The sequence below is a fragment of the Nelumbo lutea genome, chromosome 5, assembly GCF_056320005.1.
Source record: "Nelumbo lutea isolate HS-2025 chromosome 5, American lotus-T2T, whole genome shotgun sequence".
Taxonomy (NCBI): Eukaryota; Viridiplantae; Streptophyta; class Magnoliopsida; order Proteales; family Nelumbonaceae; genus Nelumbo; species Nelumbo lutea.
The window spans coordinates 78392767-78415538 of NC_142688.1; the positions used below are offsets into that span (position 1 = coordinate 78392767).

The 22772-nt window shown below is 39.4% G+C and overlaps 1 protein-coding gene across 1 annotated transcript in view; it reads right to left on the reverse strand.

Annotated features, from left to right (window-relative positions):
- Nucleotides 1–22772, reverse strand: part of MMT (methionine S-methyltransferase) — a 120576-nt gene that overhangs the window by 66706 nt on the left and 31098 nt on the right. Inside the window, exon 8 of the mRNA XM_088947708.1 lies at nucleotides 21704–21838. Within this exon, the coding sequence (XP_088803834.1) occupies nucleotides 21704–21838 (135 nt within the window). The remainder of the gene's footprint in view (nucleotides 1–21703; nucleotides 21839–22772) is intronic.

Genomic DNA, 22772 nt, shown 5'->3' on the forward strand with positions numbered 1-22772 from the left:
ATATGTTCTTGATTTATTGTCTGAAATTGGAAAACTGGGTGCAAGACCAGCTGCAACTCCCATTGATATGAGTCACAAACTTTCAGCTACAGATGGAACTCTGTTGTAAGACAAAGGGGTTTTTCAGAGACTTCTTGGGAAGCTTCTGTACCTGTGCATGACTAGACCAGATATTGCGTATGCTGTCAGTTGCATTAGCCAATTCATGCATGCTCCTAGAGATACTCATATGGCAGCAGTAGAACGGATTTTGTGCTATCTGAAAGGCTCTCCAGGGAAAGGAATCCTATTTACCAAGCATGACCACTTGAAACTTGAAGCCTATACTGATGCTGATTGGGCTGGAAATATGGATGATAGAAGATCTACTTCAGGATATTACAGTCTGGTGGCTAGTAATGTTGTTTCTTGGAGGAGTAAGAAACAATCTGTTGTGGCCAGATCTTCTGCAGAAGCAGAGTATAGGGCCATGGCACATGGGGTCTCGGAATTGTTGTGGCTAAGGTCCTTAATGGAAGAACTTGGGATTGATCATGATAGACCCATGATGTTGTACTGTGATAATCAGGCTGCCATCAACATTGCTCACAACCCGGTACAACATGATCGAACCAAACATATTGAAGTTGATAGACATTTTATTCGAGAAAGAGTCTCCTCCGGAGAAGTGTGCCTTCCATTCGTTACCTCTGAAGGACAATTGGCAGACTTTCTCACCAAAGGCATCTCCAAGGCAAGACTTCATCATGACACTGGCAAGCTGGGCATGATTGACATCTATGCTCAGCTTGAGGGGGAGTGCAGAGAAGATGGGTCGAATGGCCCATAGGCTGTTACTGTATATTATCTTTATGTTCTTCTCTGTAACGGGCCTTATTCTGGGCCCATATTCTTTTATGTTCCTCTTTTGTAATTTCTTGTCCAACTAAGGACCTCTCTTGTAATTACTAAAAGATTAACTTAATAAAAGTGTATTAGAGAGTTAGAGGGAGGTTATGTTCGAACTCCACATCCTCTAACCCCTCTTGCCGCAGCTCTCTCTTCTTCTCTAATCCTCTCTTGCTAGTTTTCTTTGTTTCAAACACAATCACTACTTCTAGGACTGTTTTTCAACTGTTGCTAGAGCCCTAAGTTTTCAAACCAAGGTTCCTAAGTATCTTTGGGGAGAATCCGTTTTAACAGCCACTTATTTGATTAACAGACTGCCTACACGAATTTTGGATTTCCCCATACAGGTTTTCGTTGACTGTCTTCCAAACTCTCGGCTAGTGACAAACATTCCCTTAAAAATTTTTGAAAATGTGGCCTTTATTCATAATCATGATCCTAAACGTTCAAAACTTGATCCAAAAGCACATAAATGTATTTTTGTAGGCTATCCCACTAATCAAAGAGGTTACAAATGCTTTGATCTAGTTTTGAAAAGGATGTTTGTGACTATGGATGTCACATTCTTTGAAGGAATTTTTGAATTTGTCCATAATGATGTTCCTCACAACCAGTCACTGAAAGAATGTAAGGCAAAAAATACAAAATCAGTGGAAACAAATGAATTAAATATTGAAAATGAACAACCTTCAATGATGCCATCTCAAAATAAAAAAGCTGAAACAACAGAGATGTGTGCGAAACAGTATAAAGGCCTTGTATATTGAAGGGAACATCTAGCACTGATCTTCCCATTGCTCTTAGGAAAGGTGTTAGGTCTTGTACAAAACATCCTCTATCAAATTTTGTATCTTTCAAAAATATTTCACCTTCATATTGTGCCTTTATTTCACAAGTGTCTAGTGTTTCCATTCCTAATAGTATCCATGAGGTTCTAAATGTTCCTGAGTGGAAAGAAGTTGTTTTTGAGGAGATGAGAGCTTTGGAAAAGAATGCTACTTGGGAGAAAGTGGATCTGCCAGATGGAAAGATAGTTGTTGGTTGTAAATGGGTGTTCACTCTGAAGTACAACTTAGATGGATCCTTGGAGAAATATAAGGCTCGCCTAGTAGCTAAAGGCTTTACTCAGACGTATGGAGTGGACTACTCTGAGACCTTTTCTCCAGTGGCGTAACTAAATACAGTTCGAGTACTCTTATCTGTTGCAGCTAACCTTGACTGGCTACTGAATCAGCTAGATGTGAAGAATGCCTTTTTGAATGAAGACTTGGAAGAAGAAGTATATATGGAGCCTCCACCTAGTTTCACTAAGAAGTTTGGAACTAAGGTATGCAAGCTAAAAAAGTCTCTATATGACTTAAACAGTCTCCCAGAGCCTAGTTTGAAAGATTCACAAGGTTCGTTAAAAGTCAAGGACAATCTGATCATACTCTTTTCACAAAAAGATCCACCGAAGACAAGGTATCGGTTCTGATTGTCAATGTTGATGACATAATCTTGACTGGAGATGATATTGAAGAGATAAGCAGACTAAAGTAGAGCTTAGCCAAGGAATTCGAGATTAAAAACTTAGGCCAGCTAAGGTACTTTCTTGGAATGGAAGTGGCTAGACCAAAGAAGGGCATTGTGGTTTCGAAACGAAAATATATTTTAGACCTCTTGAAAGAAACTGGAATGAGTGGATGCAAACCTTCAGACACTCCGATAGAAGTTAAGGCTAAACTCGGAGAAGTTAAAGATGGGGTATCAGTAGATGCAGGTAGATACCAAAGGCTGGTAGGAAGATTGATTTACTTGTCACATACACATCCTGACATTGCCTTCGCTGTGAGCATGGTGAGTAAATTTATGCATTCCCCGTATGAAGAACATGTTGAAGTTGTGTATCGAATTCTTAAGTATATAAAAGGCAACACCAGGAAAATGACTCTTCTTCAAGAAAAATGAGAAGAGAGGGGTTGAAGTGTATACAGATGCGGATTGGGCAGGCTCAATCACTGATAGAAGGTCAACTTCGGGGTACTGCACATTTCTTTGGGGCAATTTAGTTACTTGGAGAAGCAAGAAGTAAAGTGTAGTTGCTAGAAGCAGTGCTGAGGCTAAATTCATATCAATGGCTCAAGGAGTGTGTGCGGTTCTTTGGCTAAAAAGGGTGCTAGCAGATCTTAAGAGACCAGTGAGTTTTCCTATGAAACTGTATTGTGATAACAAGGCAGCTATCAGCATTGCTCATAATCCGGTTCTACATGACAGGACCAAACATGTTGAGATTGACAGACACTTTATAAAGGAGAAACTTGAAGAAGGAATAATTTGCACTCCGTTTATACCAACCACGCAGCAAATTGCAGATGTTTTGACTAAGGGTCTGTTGAGACAGCCATTTGAACTTCAAGTTAGCAAGTTGGGCATGATAGATATCTTTGCACCAATTTGAGGGGGAGTGTCGACAAGATATGATTTGCGGCAAATTAAGAAAGATATGATTTGCTGAAAATTTAGAAAGATTTGATTTGATTGATTACAGATTTAATTTATTACAGATTTGAATAAATTTAGGAAAGATTAGATTTGAATAAAATAAGGAAAGTCATATCCTAGGATTAAGGGAAAGATTTAATCAATCCCTAATTGAGAGAGATTCTAGGAGTAATTGAGAGAGATCCTAGGAGTTTGTCTCTCCTATCTTTTCTTATTTAAGTTGTATGCTCAACATGTTTTATCAACACATTATCAATACAAAAGTATTTCTTCTTCTCTCCCTCTTCATTTCTTCTTCTCTTCCTCTTTATTTTTCCACATTACCCAACTTACCAACTTATCATATGAGTCCTATAGAGCAAGCTGAACTTAAACAACAAGTTGATGACCTCCTAAAGAAAGGTTTTATTAGAGAAACCTTAGTCCATATGTTGTTCCAGCTCTTCTCACTCCAAAGAAAGATGGTTCTTGGTGTATGTGCGTTGATAGTAGAGAAATCAACAAGATTACCATCAAGTATAGGTTCCCAATTCCTAGGCTTGATGACATGCTTGATATGACAACTGGAATGACCATTTTTTCTAAGATCAACCTAAGGAGTGGTTATCATCAAATACGGATAAGGCCTAGTGATGAGTGGAAGACAACATTTAAGACAAAAGATGGCTTATATGAGTGGTTCGTTATGCCATTTGGACTAACCAATGCCCCTAATACTTTCATGAGGATAATGACCTATGTAGTTTGATCCTTCATTGGCCATTTCCTAGTTATTTATTTTGATGATATTGTTATATATAGCCATAGCCTAGAAGAGCATATTAATCATCTATGTCAAGTGATGAGAGTTTTACGCCAAGAGAAACTCTACATCAACGTAAAGAAATGCTCCTTCATGTCACTGTCACCCAAAGTTATATTTTTGGGGTTTGTTGTTTCTGTTGAAGGCATTAGTTTTGATCTTGAGAAAATAAAGTCCATCTTAGAATGGCCCCTCCCTACCAATCTTCAAGAGGTTAGAAGCTTCCATGGCCTAGCAACTTTTTATAGAAGATTTATTAAGGGATTCAGCACTATCATGGCTCCAATTACTGATGTAACGAAAAGAGGTGAGCTTAATTGGACCAAGGCAGCAACAAAAGCATTTGAGACCATCAAGAAGAAAATTCCAGTGGCACCTATTTTACAACTTCCAAACTTCTCTAAAATCTTTGAAGTGGCATGTGATGCATCCAGGGTAGGAATTGAAGGGGTTCTTATGCGAAAAGTGTGAAGATATATCTTGATATACATTATTAGTATAGTCCTTGTTCTACAGTATGGTATTCTTATTGTTTTATTTGTTCTTTTTATCTTTCAACCCTATAAGGGTATTCTTGTAACTGTACATATCTTTCATATCTTTTAATATAAAAGAGGCTCTTTGGAGTGGGGGTCGACTATTCTTGACACCCCTAATTCTGTTCTCTCTCTTGTTCTCAGTTCGGTTCACATGGTATCAGAGCAGGTTGCCCCTTGATCCATTTCTCTCTGATCCATTTTGTTTTCTTGATCCGTTGAGAACTTGTATCACTGCCGATTGATTTTGGGCTGTCTTGATCTTTCGAAAAACCATTTTTCTGCACTCTACACATCTAGCAAGAGAGATTTCATTGGATCTCTCTTGTTTGACATTCGCTTGCAATAAGATTTGGAAGGAATTGCCGTTTAGCCTTTCTCAGCATACTCTGAAATTTTCATTGAGATCCGTGAAGTTTTGAGAAAGATCTGTACTTCTCTTCTGCACGGCTGTATCCGAACTTTCCTTTTCTGGACTATGTATCCAGTTTTCTTCTATTGCTAGATCTTGGACAATTTGTGGTGACAATAAGGGGTTTCTTTTCTCAGCTTTTGACTGTCTTGGATTCGATTACTGCTTATCTCACTTGTTTTGATCAGTTTTTATTTCAGTCTAGTTCTTTTAGACTACTGTCGAATCCTATTTTTGTTGTTTTCTTGTTGTAATGGCTTAAGACAGAGGAGATATTATTCCTGTGAAGATGAATGGACAGAACTTTGGGATGTGGAATTTGATTTTTATGTTGAAGGGAAAGGTCTAGAAGGATACCTGAATGGGACGGTCACTAAACCAACTGAAACCGAAGTCAAGGCCTTACAACAATGGAAGCTGGATAGCGACAAGCTTATTTCTTGGATTCTGAGTTCTATTGATTATCATATATCTGTACCAATGAAAAGAATGAAATAGCCTACGAGATGTATTCGTATCTGGAGAAAGTTTATCAATAGTCCAATGTATCTAAACAGTAGCAAATAGAATTAGAGATTTTTGCCTACAACCAAGGAGATAGAAGGATACAGGAATTTTATTCAGGTTTTCTTGATCTGCCGGCTGAATAAGAAATTGTCCATTTTGAACCCTCGGACCCAGCAGAATGTGTGAAATATCTCCAGAAACACTTCAAGAAGAGGAAAGTAACTCAGTTTTTGATGAGGCTTAGACCTGAATATGAGATAATTAGGTCCAACATTCTGAGTAGGGGAACACTTCCAAATCTAGATTCTGTTTAAGGGGAGCTACTAAGAGAAGAGGCTAGGCTTCTCACTGCAACCTGATTTGATGGAAAGGTAACTGAAGTTGGGGCTGAAACAGTTTTTGTTGCCCATGGAGGTAATAAGTCAACTTCCAAGGACTTCTCCAAAACCCAATGCTATGACTGTAAGGGTTTTGGACACATTGCATCTCACTGTAAGAAGAAGAATGTGTGCACCTATTGCAAGCAACATGGTCACATCATTCTAGATTATTCAATTCAACCAGCTAAGGGTTCTCAGAAAAAAACTCAACCCCGGGCCTATTAGGTAACAGATGGACAAGCAACTGACACTGTGTCCAACAAGGGCTATACTAATAATGTACATCAAGATACATCTTCACAAAAAGGCCATCCCATTGCATTTCATAGTGAGAAACTAAATGAATCCAAGCAGAAATATTCAACTTATGACAAGGAGAAGTACTTGAATTCCCAAAAGAAACTAAACTATAGGCATGGGAAGTGGTTTCATTACTACAAAAACACACCTTTGTTCTTAAGCACCAAGCTGGAAATGAAAATAAAGTGGCAGATGCGCCAAGTCGGATGGCTTACATACTTCATTCCATGAATGTCCAAGTCGTTGATTTTGTTCAACTAAAGCAAGAATATGCGGGTTGTAAGGATTTCAGCATCATCTATATTGACTTACAAGCTAGGAAGTATGATGGGTATCTTTCCTTTTCGCTACATAATAGTTATCTGTTTTATGATACCCGCTAATATCTACCAAACACCTCTTTATGGGACTTAGTTATTTGGGAGTTACATGTTGGAGGTGTAGCAGGTCATTTTGGTAGAGATAAGACCATTGCTATGGTAGAAGATAGATTTTACTGGCCTAGTTTGAAGAATGATGTTGTTGGTTCAGAAGATTTAATGTATATGTTTGTCATTGTTGGGTCTTAAGTCATTAGTTATTGGGCCTAAACTTGTTTAATGTTTTATTTGTCTAGGTCTCCCATCACTAATCAGGGGCATTCTAGTCCATTCATGTAACACTATGTAATAAACATATATATAAGATAGTAGGGTCGGCTGAAAGGTTTTTGAGCCGCCATTCTTAAACTTTCTCCTCTTCTTCTTCTCTTCTTCTTCTTCTTCTCTTCTTCTTCTTCTTCGGCTACTGTGTTCCAGTAAACATGGTATCAGAGCTTTAATCCATCTCCTGGTTACAGCCACCGCCACCTTTTCTACTCTTATCTATTCCTTCTTTTTACTTCCCTATCTTGGTCGCTGTGAAGAAACCCTAGGGTTGCCGTAGAACACAGCAAGATCTGTACCTAGGGTTTCTCTTGGTTGTAAGGTCCAAGGGGAGTTTGTCCCAGAAGCTGATGCCCTACTAGACTCCTTACAGCAGGTAGTAGCTATTTGGCTGCTAAGAGAGATCCGTGTGGAACAGATCTAGGTGGGGGACTGATGTCGACAGTCCTAGTACTGGTCGTAGGAGTGACTACAGTCTATGACAGCAGAAGTCAGCACAGTGCAGCGGTGGGTTGCTCTTGGTTTCAGATCTGTTACATGTTCTCAGGACTGTAACAACTTCGGTAAGTCTGAAATAGTATTCTTTGTACTGAGTTTGCAATCGTGATCATTGTAAGAGGGAGGAGATGTCTTCATTATCCAAGGAAGTGTCTTCTAGGGATAATAGATCTGGTGGGAGGTCTCCTAATCTGGAGAATCCAGATCTGCACAACTTGCAGATCATCAGTGTGTTGTTGGATGAATACAATTTTAGAGAATGGTTTGTCTCTACCATGCTCTTCATTACTTCCCGGAAACTCACAGGTTATTTAGACGGGCAGAAGAAGGAACCTGAAGTGGGTAGTTTGGAGTATGCAGTTTGGCGTAAGGAGAATGCTATTGTTATGTCCTGGCTGCTTGCTTTAATGACTCCAAGAGTAGCCAGGACTATTCAACACTTTTCCACTGCTGCTAAGATTTGAGAAAAAGTGTCTAAAACTTATGGACAGAGAAAGAACAATGCCAGAATTTATAGGCTACACCAAGACATTGCTGCCTTGAGACAAGGAGATATAACAGTTGCAACGTATTTTGCAACCCTAGAAGGACTGTGGGAAGAGCTTGATTACCACCTTATTCTTGATTGGGAGAATGCCAGAGACAAGGAGAGCATGATAAACAAATTGAAGAGGGTAGAGCCTTTAAGTTCTTGGTTTGTTTAGACCCAACGTATGAGAGCATAAGGTCTCAAATTTTGGGAAGGGATGAAATGCCAGATTTACATCATGTTTATTATCTAGTAAGGAATGAAGAGGTCAGGAGGAAAGAGATGCAAGTTGACATTCAAATACAGCCAGCTGAACAGCCTGTTGAACATTCAGCCCTGATTTCTTCAAATCAAAAGGGGAACAAGTATTCAGACAAGAGGCACCTTAAGTGCACTCATTGTAGAGGTGAAAGGCATGTAAAAGAGAAGTGTTGGGTTCTTTATCCTCATCTGAAACCTGCTGCCTTGAGGAAAGGCATGAAGCACTAGAAGGGTCAAGCAGCAAGTGGGAACCTTGTTACTAGTCACAGTGGTGATAGCATACAGAACACATCAACAATTGTTTCTTGTCCCATGGGACAGACTACTAATTCCTTTGTATCCGGGTCCTAGATTTCACTGCTGATGAGGTAGAGGTCCTTAGCCAGGCTTTAACCCGTCTAAGGACTAACTCTCTTCCTTCCACCTCTCTTTCTAGATCAGGTATTGTCTATGCTTTTAGTGCAACTAGTTCTACTGACTCTACTTCTTGGATTATTGATTCCTGTGCAACTGACCACATGACACATATGTCCTCTTTATTTTCTTCCTATCACTTATTGTCTAGTCAAGATAAAATGAGAGTTGCTGACGGTTTTTTCTCCACCATCTCTGGGAAAGGGGTGGTTGACCTAAGCAAGGACCAATCTCTTAAATCTGTTCTGCATGTTCCCAATCTTGCTTCCAATCTCTTATCTGTTTCAAAGCTTACCAAGAATTTGAACTGTAGCATAACCTTTTTTCCTACTCATTGTGTCTTTTAGGACAGATTGACAAAGAGAACGATTGGGAGCGGTCATGAGTATGGAGGTCTCTACTATTTTGTTGCAGACATCAGTTCAGCCTTACAAACATCTGCTGCTAGTAGTCAGACTAATGTGGAGTCAATAGCTAGGTTACATTTGTAGCATGCAAAGCTAGGTCATTTACCTTTTTCATCATTGGAAGGGTTGTTTCCTGAATTATTCAAGGGTATTTCAAGTCAAAGTTTAGTTTGTGAAGTGTGTCAGTTGTCAAAACAATGTAGAACTGTTTATCCAGTTTCTAGTAATGAAATTCAAGCTCCTTTTGAATTGGTTCATTCTGATGTTTGGGGCCCTTCACCTCTTGTTTCTATTGAAGGCTTTCGTTACTTTATCAGTTTTATTGATCACTACTCACGATGCACATGGATCTACTTGTTAAAAGGATGTAATGAAGTGCCACGGATAATCATGGCATTTTGTAAAATGATTCAAACACAATTTGACAAGAAGATTAAGCAATTCCGGTCAGACAATGTTGTTGAATATTTTGAAAGATCCTTGAACCTGTAAATGGAGGATGCTGGCAAGCTACATCAATCATCTTATGCTAGTACCCCGCAACAGAATGGGGTTGCTGAGCGCAAGAATAGACACCTATTGGAGACCGCTCGAGCCTTACTATTTCAGCACAAGGTTCCCAAGAACTACTGGTCTCAAGCGGTCCTTACAGCATCATATATGATAAATCGGATGCCATCCAAGGTGTTGGGTATGAAAACTCCTTTCTCTGTCTTTGTCCTAATCTTCCAGACTTTCCTCTTCCACCTAGAGTCTTTGGTTGTGTATGTTTTATACATGTAAAGGATCCAAAGAAGACCAAGCTGGATCCTAGGGCTACGAAAGGAATCTTTTTAGGGTACTCTCCTACACAGAAGGGTTACAAGTGTTATGATCCAGCCACCAAGAAGAAATATGTCACAAAAGATGTGGTATTTTTTGAGTCTCAATCCTATTTTCATTCTTCCTAGAATCCTCTTCAGTGGGAGACTAGTGGGATGGAAGAGGATTCTTCTTCTCCCTCCTTTTTTGTGCCTCTTTCTGCCTCGGGCCTTCCATCTTCTCCTCCTGATCCTCCTATTTGTAGCATGTCGGGTGAACCTAGTGAGGCTCCCATTGTGCCTGTTACCACTCTTGATGTTGCAGATGTTCCTAAGGACTCCAGTAGGCAACAAAAAGATATAAGAATCACCTACAACAGAAGGAAAAAGGGCCCTCTAACTAATGGTAGCAACCAATCGAACTTGGATCAACCTGTCTCAGCAACTCCAAGTAATCTTATCACACATACTTCTGATTTGGACCTTCCTATTGCTCTTTGTAAGTCTACCCATTCTTGTACTATCCGACACCCCATTGCTGATTTTGTTTTTTACTCACGTTTATCTCCTCGTTATTATTCCTTTGTGTCTGCTCTCTCCTCCGTGCATGTCCCTACTAGGTATTCAGAGGCAGCGTCTGACCCAAGATGGAAAGAGGTTATGAATGAAGAAATGAAAGCCTTAATGAAAGCAAGGACTTGGGAATTAGTGGATCTACCAGAAGGGAAGAGCACTGTCGGATGCAAGTGGGTGTTCACCGTAAAGCATAGGGAGGACGGGTCCATTGAAAGGTACAAGGCCAAACTTCTGGCAAGGGGGTTTACTCAAAAGGAAGGGATTGACTACAAAGAAACCTTTGCTCCAGTAGCGAAGCTCAACACAATCCGGGTTTTATTGTCATTAGCTGCAAACTTTTCATGGGAGCTACATCAGCTGGATGTGAAAAATGCTTTCTTAAATGGCGATCTACATGAAGAGGTATTCATGGATCCTCCACCAGGCTATGTTTTTTATAGGAAAGTGTGTAAACTGAGAAAAGCATTATATGGTCTTACGCAGTCTCCTCGGGCTTGGTTTGAGAAGCTTTGTGGGGCCATGAAGAAAGTGGGGTACACTCAAAGTGGGGCAAATCATACCTTGTTCATAAGGAAACAAAATAGCAAACTTACAGCACTCATTTTCTATATGGATGATATGGTGATTATTGGGGATGATCTGGAAGAGATAAAAAGATTAAAGGAGTTCTTGGCTTCTGAGTTTGAGATCAAAGACTTGGGCCATCTGAGATACTTCTTTGGGATTGAAGTTGCTAGGTCAAAAGAGGGCACCTATATATGTCAGCGGAAGTATGTCCTTGACCTCCTATAAGAGACAGGTATGATGGGGTGTAGGCCAGCAGATACTCCAATAGAACAGAACCATGGCCTACAAGAATCAGTAGAAGAGGACTACCTTGATAAAGAGAGGTACCAAAAGCTGATAGGGAAGTTGATATATCTGTTTCTCATGCGTCCAGATATTGCTTATGTTGTACATGTTGTCAGCCAGTTCATGCACTCTCCAAAGATCCCTCATATGAGAGCAGTGGAAGGGATTCTTAGGTACTTGAAGACTTGCACAGGAAAAGGAAATTTTGTTCATAAAACACAATAAAATTGAAATTGAAGCATATATTGATGCAGATTGGGCCGGTTCTGTTGGGAACAGGAAGTCAACTTTTGGGTATTGCACATTTGTTGGAGGAAATCTGGTTAAATGGCGAAGTAAAATGCAGAATGTGGTTGCTAGATCAAGTGCAAAGGCTGAATATCGATCTAAGGCTCATGGTGTTGCTGAACTTCTGTGGCTTAGGACCCTTCCTAGTGAACTCGGGATAAAGATCGAGTGTCCTCTCAGGTTGTACTGTGACAACAAGGCTGCCATCAACATTGCAAATAACCCAGTGCAACATGATAGGACAAAACATATTGAGATTGACCGACACTTCGTTAGAGAAAGAATAGTCTCAAGGGAACTCTGCATTCCTTATACTCCTTCCGAGATGCAGATAGCAGATGTGCTAACAAAAGAACTAGCTTCAACGAAATTCTTGGACTTACTTGGCAAGCTAAACATGACTGGCATCCATGCTTAGCTTGAGGGGGAGTGTTGGTTCAGTAGATTTAATGTACATGTTTGTCATTGTTGGGTCTTAAGTCATTAGTTATTGGGCCTAAAATTGTTTAATGTTTTATTTGTCTAGGTGTCCCATCACTAATCAAGGGCATTCTAGTCCATTCATGTAACACTATGTAATAAACATATATATAAGATAGTAGGGTTGGCTGAAAGGTTTTTGAGCCGCCATTCTTAAACTTTCTCCTCTTCTTCTTCTCTTCTTCTTCGGCTACTGTGTTCCAGCAAACAGATGTTACTCATATAATAAAGTAATGCAGGACATGCCAACTTGCTAAAGGATAAAAGCAAAACACTGGGCTATATACACCCCTACCTATTCTTCATGAACCATGGAAAGATTTATCCATGGATTTTGTCCTTGGATTGCCCAAGACTGCTAGGGGTCACAATACAATCTATTTTGTGGTGGACCATTTCTCCAAGATGGCTCATTTCTTACCTTGCAACAAACACACGATGCTTCACATATTGCTACTATATTTTTCAAAGTGGTTCAGCTTCATGGAGTGCCTTCTACTATTGTGTCAAATGTGGACACCAAGTTTATGAGTTATTTTTGGAAGACACTTTGAAAACTACTCAATACTAAGCTAAAATTATTTACATCGTTTCACCCCCAAATAGATGATCTGATTGAGGTAGTAAATAGAAGCTTGGGAGATCTTTTATGATGTCTAGTTGGTATACTTGTAGATGGGATCCAGTGCTTCCAAGAGCTGAGTTTGCTTATAACAGCTCAGTAAATAGATCCACAGGAAGAAGTTCATTTGAAGTGGTGATTGGTATTCAGCCTAAGTGGCCAATTGACTTAGTTACCTTATCACTAGATACATGTATTGGCATTAAAGCATAAGCTTTTGCTAGACACATAAGAGAGATACATGATGACATTAGGAGAAAAATTGCATTGAGCAATGATTTATACATGGCTAGAGTTGATATTCATCGGCGGTTGGCAAATTATCAAGAAGGAGACATGGTTATGGTACATATACGACTAGAGCATCTTGCTAAAGGTGTGTGCAAGAAGCTCCACTCAAAGAGTGCATGATCTTACAAAATAATCAAGAAGATAAGTTCTAATTGTTAGATAGTGTATGCCCTTAGCTACAATTAGATTAATGTACAGATACATTTATTGCAAATGAATAAAAATAAATTATTGTTTCATGTTGATATTGGTATGTTTCTATGTAATTACCACTTAAACTGAACACTTATGAGACTCGTGTTAGTTTAGAATGTTCTCAGCAATTGGATAGACATGGGGAGTTTATCTTACCAAGGATGACACTGATGTGTTACCAAAGAAGTTGGGGTAGCTTGTCTCACCTTCTAGGGTTAGACCCGAAGCACATGTAGTGTGTGTTTAGAAGAAACACTGAACCCGGAAAATTTTCCAATTATGTCCTGGACCTTGGAGATTGATGGGCAAAACTAGAAACTTAAACATAACCCCTAAACTTGATCATGGTACTGCACTAGGTTTTGGATTGGGTTGCCTTTGATATGCCAATTAGTGAGATCCATCAAGGGTCAAAACCTAAGTATGTAGGGGCAGTCTAAGAATTCATCTGAGTGAGTGATCATAGTGATAGGATTGGCCCCTTTGTCAAACAAAGTGAATGATAGGGGTTACGCTCTCTTTGATGCAAACCTAAACTGTCGGCAATGGATTTCAACTACGTTTGAGATTTGGTTTTGCAAAATATATTTATATGATATATATATCATAATATATATATTATGTTTTATGAAAATTGCTTGCAAAATGTTTTAATTCCCGGGATCCATCCGAGCAAAGAGTGTGACACTGTACCTTATAGCTAGGGGAGAGATCCTTCCCTATCGGACAATGTTGTGTGTTGGTTCGACTGTCTTAATATGTTTATTTATCTTTGTTGGGTCTTTAGTCTTCTGTTATTGGGCCTAATCTTATTTAGTATTTTTTTATTTGTCTAGGTGTCCCATCACTAATCAGGGGCATTCTAGTCTATTTGTATAATATTATGTACTACACTTATTAATAATAGAGTAGGGCCGGCTGAGAGATTATTGCCGCCATTCTCAACTCTTCTTCTTCTTCTTCTTCTTCTTCTTCTTCTTCTCTTCTCCTTCGGCAGCTTCATTCCAGCAAACATGGTATCAGAGCTCTAATCTTGCACCTGGTTACAGCCGCCGCTTCATCTTCTACTCGTATCCAACTCTCTTTCTTCCTCTTTTCTATCTTGGTTGCTACAAAGAAACCCTAGGGTTGGTCGTAGAACACAGAAGGACCTACATCTAGGGTTTCCCTTGGTTGTAGGGCCCAAGGGGAGTTAGTCCCAAAAGCTGATGCCCTAATAGACTCAGTACAGCAGATTGTAGCCATTCGGCTAAGAGAGATCTGTGTGGAACAGATCTAGGTGGGAGGACTGATCTCGGCAGTCCTAGAACTGGTCGTGGCAGAGATTACAGGCTGTGACAGCAGTGATTAGAGCACAGCAGAAGCCTGGACTGATTATAGTCTATGACAACAGAAATTAGAGCACAGTGCAGCAGTGTGGTGCTCATGGTTTCAGCTCTGTTACGGGTTCTCTGGACAGAGTTTGCAGTGCAGCAAGTTCCATAAGTCTGAAACAGTTCTCTGTATATTGTGTTTACAGTTTTGATCTTTGCAAGTAGGAGAAGATGTCTTCTATATCCGGGGAAGTGTCTTCTAGAGATGTTAGGACTAGTGGGAGGTCCCCTAATTTGGAGAATCCAAATCTGCATTGCCTGCAGATTACTAATGTGTTGTTGGATGAGTATAACTTCAGAGAATGGTATGTTTCAGTCATGCTCTTCATCACATCCCTAGAACTCACTGGTTATTTGGACGGGCAGAAGAAGGAAACTGAAGTGGGGAGTGTTGATTATGCAGTTTGGCGTAAGGAGAATGCTACAAGTATGTCCTGGCTACTTGCTTCAATGACTCCAAGGGTAGCTAGGACTGTTCAACATTTCTCCACTGCTGCCAAGATATGGGAGAAAGTGTCCAAAACTTATGGGCAGAGAAAAAAATAATGCCAGAATTTATAGATTGAATCAAGACATTGCTGCCTTGAGGCAAGGGGATATGACTGTTGCAACATATTTTTGCTACCTTAGAAGGACTATGGGAAGAGCTAGATCATCACCTCATTCTTGATTGGAAGAATGCCAGAGACAAGGAAAGGCATGACAAAAAAATTGAAGAGGGCAGATCATTTAAATTTTTGGCTGGCCTAGATCCAATATATGAGAGCATAAGGTCCCGAATTCTGGGAAGGGATGAAATGTCAGACTTACATCATGTCTACTATCTCGTGAGGAATGAAGAGGTTAGAAGAAAAGAGATGCAAGTTGATACTCAAACTAAACCAGCTGAACAGTCTATGGAACATTCGGCCCTAATTTCTACAAATCAAAAGGGGAATAAGTACTCAGACAAGAGACATCTGAAGTGTACCCACTGTGGAGGAGAAAGGCATGTGAAAGAGACTTGTTGGGTTCTCTATCCACATCTGAAACCAGCTGCTTTGAAGAAAGATAAGAAGCATCAAAAGGGTCAAGCTGCAAGTGGGGATCTGGTTGCCAGTCACAGTGGTGATGGCTCAAAACACATATCCACAGTTACATCCTCTTCCATGGGACATATTGCTAATTCCCCCGGACACGGGTCCTTGGGTTTCACTGCCGATGAGGTAGAGGTTCTTAGCCAGGCACTAGCCCATCTAAGGACCAATTCTCTTGCTTCCACCTCCCTTGCCAGTTCAGGTACTACCGCTGCTTTTAGTGCAGCTAGTTCTATTGATCGTGCTTCTTGGATTATTGATTCCAGTGCAACTGACCACATGACACATATGTCTTCTCTATTTTCTTCCTACCATTTACTGTCTGGCCAAGATAAGATGAGGGTTGCTGATGGTTCCCTCTCTACCATCTCTGGAAAAGGGGTGGTTGACCTAAGCAAGGATCTCTCACTCAAATCTGTTCTGCATGTTCCCAATCTTTCTTCAAACCTCTTATCTGTTTCAAAGCTTACCAAGAATTTGAATTGTAGCATAACTTTTTTTCCTACTCATTGTGTCTTTTGGGACAGATTGACGAAGAGAACAATTGGGAGCGGTCATGAGTGTGGAGGCCTCTACTACCTCGGTGCAAACATCAGTTCGGCCTTACAAACATTTGCTACCAATAGTCAATCCAATGTGGAGGCAATAGCTAGGTTACATCTGTGGCATGCTAGGCTAGGTCATTTACCTTTTTCATCATTAGAAGTGTTGTTTCCGGAATTATTCAAAGTTGTTTCAAGTCAAAATTTAGTTTGTGAAGTCTGTCAGTTATCAAAACAATGTAGAACTGTTTATCCAATTTCTAGTAATGAAATTCAAGATTCTTTTGATTTAGTTCACTTTGATGTTTGGGAACCTTCACCCATTATTTCTGTTGATGGTCTTCGGTAATTTATTAGTTTTATTGATCACTACTCTCGATGCACATGGATCTACTTGTTAAAAGGACAAGATGAAGTGCCACGGGTAACCATGGCGTTTTACAAAATGATTAAAATACAATTTGGCAAGAAAATTAAACAATTCAGGTCTGATAATGCAACTGAATACTTTGAAAGGTCCCTGAATCTGTTTATGGAAGATGCTGGAATGATCCATCAGTCATCTTGTGCTAGTACCCCCCAACAGAATGGGGTTGTTGAGCGCAAGAATAGACACCTATTGGAGACTGCTCGAGTCTTACTATTTCATCACAAAGTTCCCAAAAACTATTGGTCTCAAGCAGTCCTTACTGCATCATATCTGATAAATCGAATGCCATCCAAGGTATTGGGGATGAAAACTCCTTTCTCTGTCCTTTGCCCTAGGGCTACGAAAGGAATCTTTTTGGGGTACTCTCCTACACAGAAGGGTTACAAGTGTTATGATCTGGTCACCAAGAAAAAATGCCACAAAGGATGTGATTTTTTTTTAGTCTCAATCCTATTTTCATTCTTCCCAGAATCCTCTTCAGGGGGAGACTAGCGAGATGGAAGAGGATTCTTCTATTCCCTTCTTTGTGACTCTTTCTGCCTCCGACCTTCTATCTTCTCCTCTTGATCCTCCTAATTGTGGTATCCCGGGTGAATCTAATGAGGCTCCCATTGCACCAGCTACCACTAGTGATGTTGCAAATGTTATTGAATACTCCAGAAGGCAGCAGAAAGATATCAGAATCACCTACAACAGAAGGAAAAAGGGTCCTCCAACTCATGACAACAACCAATTGGACTCGGATCAACCTGTCTCAACAACCCCAGGTAATCCTATCACACATCCCTCTAACTTGGATCTTCCTATTGCCCTTCGTAAGCCTACCCATTCTTGTACTATCTGACAGCCCATTGCTGATTTTGTGTCTTACTCACATTTGTCTCCCCATTATTGTTCTTTTGTGTCTACTCTCTCTTCTGTGCATGTTCCTACTAGGTATTCAGAGACAGTATCCAACCCAAGATGGAAAGAGGCTATGGACGAAGAAATGAAAGCCTTAATGAAAGCAAGGACTTGGGAATTAGTGGATCTACCGGAAGAGAAAAGCACTATTGGATGCAAGTGGGTGTTCACTGTAAAGCATAGGGAGGATGGGTCCATTGAAAGATACAAGGTCAGACTTGTAGCAAAAGGGTTTGTTCAAAAAGAAGGGATTGACTATAAAGAAACCTTTGCTCTAGTAGCAATGCTCAACACAATCCGAGTTCTATTGTCATTAGCTGCAAATTTCTCATGGAAGCTACATCAGTTGGACGTGAAGAATGCTTTCCTAAATGGCGACCTACATGAAGAGGTATTCATGGATCCTCCACCAGGTTATGGGTTTGGCAGGAAGGTGTATAGACTGAGAAAAGCACTATATGGACTTAAGCAGTCTCCTCAAGCTTGGTTTGAGAAGCTTTGTGGGGCCATGAAGAAAGGTGGTTATACTCAAAGTGGGCAGATCATACCTTGTTCATAAGGAAGACAAATGGAAAACTTACAGCACTTATTGTCTATGTGGATGATATGGTGATTACAGGGGATGATCAGGAAGATATTAAAAGACTAAAGGAGTTCTTGGCTGCTGAATTTGAGATCAAAGACCTAGGTCAGCTAAGATACTTCCTTGGGATTGAAGTTGCTAGATCAAAAGAGGGCATCTACATATGTCAGGGGAAATATGTCCTCAATCTTCTACAAGAGACGAGCATGATGGGGTGTAGGCCAGCAGATACTCCCTTAGAACAGAACCATGGCCTACAGGAATCACTAGGAGAGGACTACCTTGATAAGGAAAGATATCAAAAGCTGGTGGGGAAAGGATTCTCAGATACTTAATGTCTTGCCCGAGGAAAGGGATTCTGTTCAGAAAACACAATAAGATTGAAGTTGAAGCATATACTGATGCAGATTGGGTTGGCTCTGTTGGGGACAGAAAGTCCACTTCCAGGTACTGCACCTTTGTTGGAGGAAATCTAGTTACATGGAGGAGTAAAAAACAAAATGTGGTTGCTAGATCAAGTGCAAAGGCTGAATATCGAGCTATGGCTCATGGTGTTGCTGAACTTCTATGGCTTAAGATCCTTCTTGGTGAACTTGGAATAAAGATCGAGAGCCCTCTCAGGTTGTATTGTGACAACAAGGCTGCCATCAACATTGCAAATAACCTAGTGCAACATAATAAAACGAAACATATTGAGATAGACCGCCACTTTGTCAGAGAAGATAGTCTCAAAAGAACTATGCATCCCTTATACTCCCTCCGAGATGCAGACCGCGGATGTTTTAACTAAAAGGCTAGCTACAGTAAAATTCTTGGAGTTACTTGGCAAGCTAAACATGATTGACATCCATGCTTAGCTCGAGGGGAAGTGTTGGTTTGGCTGCCTTAATATGTTTATTTATCTTTGTTGGGTCTTTAGTCTTCTGTTATTGGGCCTAATCTTATTTAGTGTTTTTTTTTGTGTCTAGGTGTCCCATCACTAAGTAGGGGCATTCTAGTCTATTTGTATAATATTATGTAATACACTTATTAATAATAGAGTAGGGCCGACTGAGAGATTATTGCCGCCATTCTCAACTCTTCTTCTTCTTCTTCTCTTCTCCTTCGGCAGCTTCATTCCAGCAAACATTGTGATCATTATGGGTCGAAAGGTTAAGTGTAAGAGGCCATTACAGGGCAGATTACTATATGAGCTTTATCTTACTTAAGTCCATTATCCTTGAATCTTCATAAGATGGCTGAATTCAATGATCATTTAGGAAGAAATGTTGGGCCCATATTGAGCTCATAGTGATGTGCTCAGGGGTTCACTGCGATTAACAAAAAATTTGGCTAAGCCTTTTCATAAAGGTTAGGATAAACACATGTGAACTTATGTGAGGTCATTGTAGGGTTCCACGCCATACAAATCAGGCCTAAGTTGGCCATGCAACATCTTGGGTCGTGAACCTTGGAAGGAAGTGGGCCTAAGGCCCATAATTAATAAGATTAAGTAAACTGTCACATGACAACTTAAGAGGATAAGGCTTATCTCTTAATAGAGTCCAGATCCAAATTAGATTTGGATAATCTCCTAATTTGATTAGGAGAGTGCTCCATAAGGAGATAAAAGAAGAAGAGGGCAAACCAGACTAAAAGACCACTCTCTCTTGTTCTCTCTTCTTCTCTTTTTGTCTTCCAAGAAACCCATCACGACCTAGGCTTTCAAGGACTGATAAACATCAATTTTCTTCTGAGTTTTGCAAGAAAAATTCATAGGAATTTCAAGTTCACCTTCCCTGGTTCAATCCATGCATTTGGATTGCAATTTTGTTGAAAACTGTTATTGAATCAACTTCACCTATACACTGAGCCTAATTTTAGGATTGATTTGGGCGTGAATTTCCACCTATGTTCTACAGTTTCCAGGTGACATGGGAATTAGTCCTATCTTCAACGTTGAGAACTTAACTCCTTATCTTGGACATGTGGATTCTTTTAAGACTCCTCTACCTAAGTTTCCAACTAGTGCAGTTCGAAATGACATTCCAAAGAAAGTTTTAGATGAGGAAATAATATCTACTGCTACGGGAGGGAATCAGAAATTCCTTGTCAAGTGGAAAGGAAAGCCTATGTCTAAGAGTTCTTGGATCACTACTTAAGACTTCCATTATCTCAAGCCAGATTTTTATGAAAGGTACCATGCTTTTAACTCATTGGGGTCAAGTTCTTTCAAGCCGGGGAGAGATGATAGGAATCGATCAACACCCTTGAAGACTTATTCTAGAAAGAATAAGGCCTTACAACAGGTCCTGATATGGCACAGTGATGGTACTTGAGATTTGGACTGAATTGAACACCAAGGGTATTTTTGACATTTTACAATTTTTCTGTAGGGTCCAATAATAGGGTTTGATTGTCTATTTATAGTTTGTTTATGTTTAAAATTTCAGAGTCATTGCATAAGTAGAAATAGAGTTATCAAGTCTTCTTTAAATTGAAATAGGATATGACAGCTTAGTTTGATTCCTACTAGGATTATTGAGTCTAATAGTTTGACTCTTGAGACTATTATGAGTCTAACAGTTTGACTCCTAAGATTATTATGAGTTTAGAGTCTATGAATACGTATGGACGTTTTACACAAAAGGCAATGAAATATAGAGTTTTCTTCAGCTTATGCTAACTATGGTGAGTGATTCTCATTCCCTAGAGTGATTCTAGGCACCCTGTGAGTGATTCCAGGTTTTCTCTCTTCTTTCTTTCCCAATTTTCTTTCTTATTCCTTCAAGAAGCCATTACAGCCATCAACAGCCATAAAATTCTGATCAAAAAGACCATTCATCATTCTCTAAGGACTAGAACTGAGCTGGTCCTACATCATAGAGTTAGAAAATATCGCTGATAACAATAAGGATTCACAGGTTTTTGAAAATATCCAAGGGCGGGCCTTGGCACAACAGTTGGGTTAATCCATTGCGTGCCCCTTTGTTTCTATTTGAAGATGACAAAGCTCATTTATAGAACTGCTATTTTGAAATGAAACTCTGCAATGCCTCAACAAAACGTACTACTCTAGCTGTCCTTCATTCTGTGCATGAAACCACGCCCTCTACATTCATTTAATTTAAAGAAAATAATCAAATCTCTAGTTCCTTGGTTCAACTTTTTTTCTAATGATTTGCAAGTTGGTTCTATTTATTTTTATTTACTTATTTTATTCTTAATTTCTATTTTCTTTCTTCTCCTTTACTTTTATTAACAGCCCAAAAACAGAGAAAACCCCAAAATGTACAGTGTGCATTCTTTTAGAGCTATTGAGCTTCCCCTTACCTCCCTCTCTTCTTTGTTTCTTGTATGCATCTTCTATACTTCCTTTATCTTTAATATATTTTTGTTACAAGCTATCAACATTGATATTGTCACAAACACTCCCTTTTACTTATTAATGACTAAAGGAACCACTTACTGAAAACATTAGTGGTATTGTACATCACCAAATAAATGATTATTCTCAGGCTATTTTACATGGACCACATGGAACAAGTAGTATGTTTAACCTCTACAGGTTCACAGACCAAACCTGAAGAACTAGTAAAATCCATGTTCTGTAATATCAAAATAAAAATAAAAAAGGAACATAAGGTAACATACCTCAATAGCCAGAGATATTAACCACTGTTTGGGTAGGTATCTGGTCAGATGTTCATCAACAATAGCAAGCCGTGGTGAAAACAATCGAAGCACATTCTCAATTGCCACAGCCCTTGATGGAAATATAACAACATTCTTGAGAACCAAAAAGAATAAATTAGTAAAAAAAATGCATCCCATCTTATGCATTATGAAAAAGATTGAAGCAAATTCAAAAATTCTGTATTAGTCACTACATGATAAAAATCCCTTATTGGGTTTTAACCACACAATGACATTGTCTCTTGACCCAAAAATAAAAAAAGCTTTTTGATTGTAACATATCTATCTGACAAACTTGTTAGCAGTACTGAAACTCAAGTCCAGACAGAATTACAACATAAAATTTTGAATTTATTACTTGAGATCTTGAAACTTGAAAATTTTAGAATTGCATATGAAATTGACTACCATAAAGAATAGCAAGCCTGCAACTTACATCTGAAGGGAAAATCATGAATAGTTTTCTCTCATAGCATGGACAATGCAAAGGCATTCAGCTTGTCTTAAAGCCCCATGTGTTCACAAAATAGTCTATGTGAGAAAGTGTGAGACTTATGGATTTGTCATTTATCATTTCTGTAGTATTGATCACACTGAAAATTACTTTTTAATTCTTGGAGGAAGAACTCATCTATAAATGGATGACGTTGCTGCTGTGTTGATATAAGGAGCACTAGAGCAGTCAAATAATGTCTTCAATCCCTCAAAAGAAGAGTTTGGATGTCTAAAGAATATTTTTTTATCAATGTTTGAAGAATATGTGAAACTTTCTATGCAAGGTTGACCTACATTGGGATCACCATTGAATTTTGTTTCAGTTCTAATGGAAGTAGGAAGTAGCTTCACTTCCTTTGATTTGGTAGAAGAAAATTCATTAAAATTCAAAAGATGTAATTACACAAATCATATATGGCTTTTGGCTCAACAGAGAGAAAAAACGGAATTAAAGGATAGAAGAGCCAACAATAGGATCATCAGATGGAACAAAGAGTGGAAGAAAAAATAGCAAGACCCTGACCATACCCAG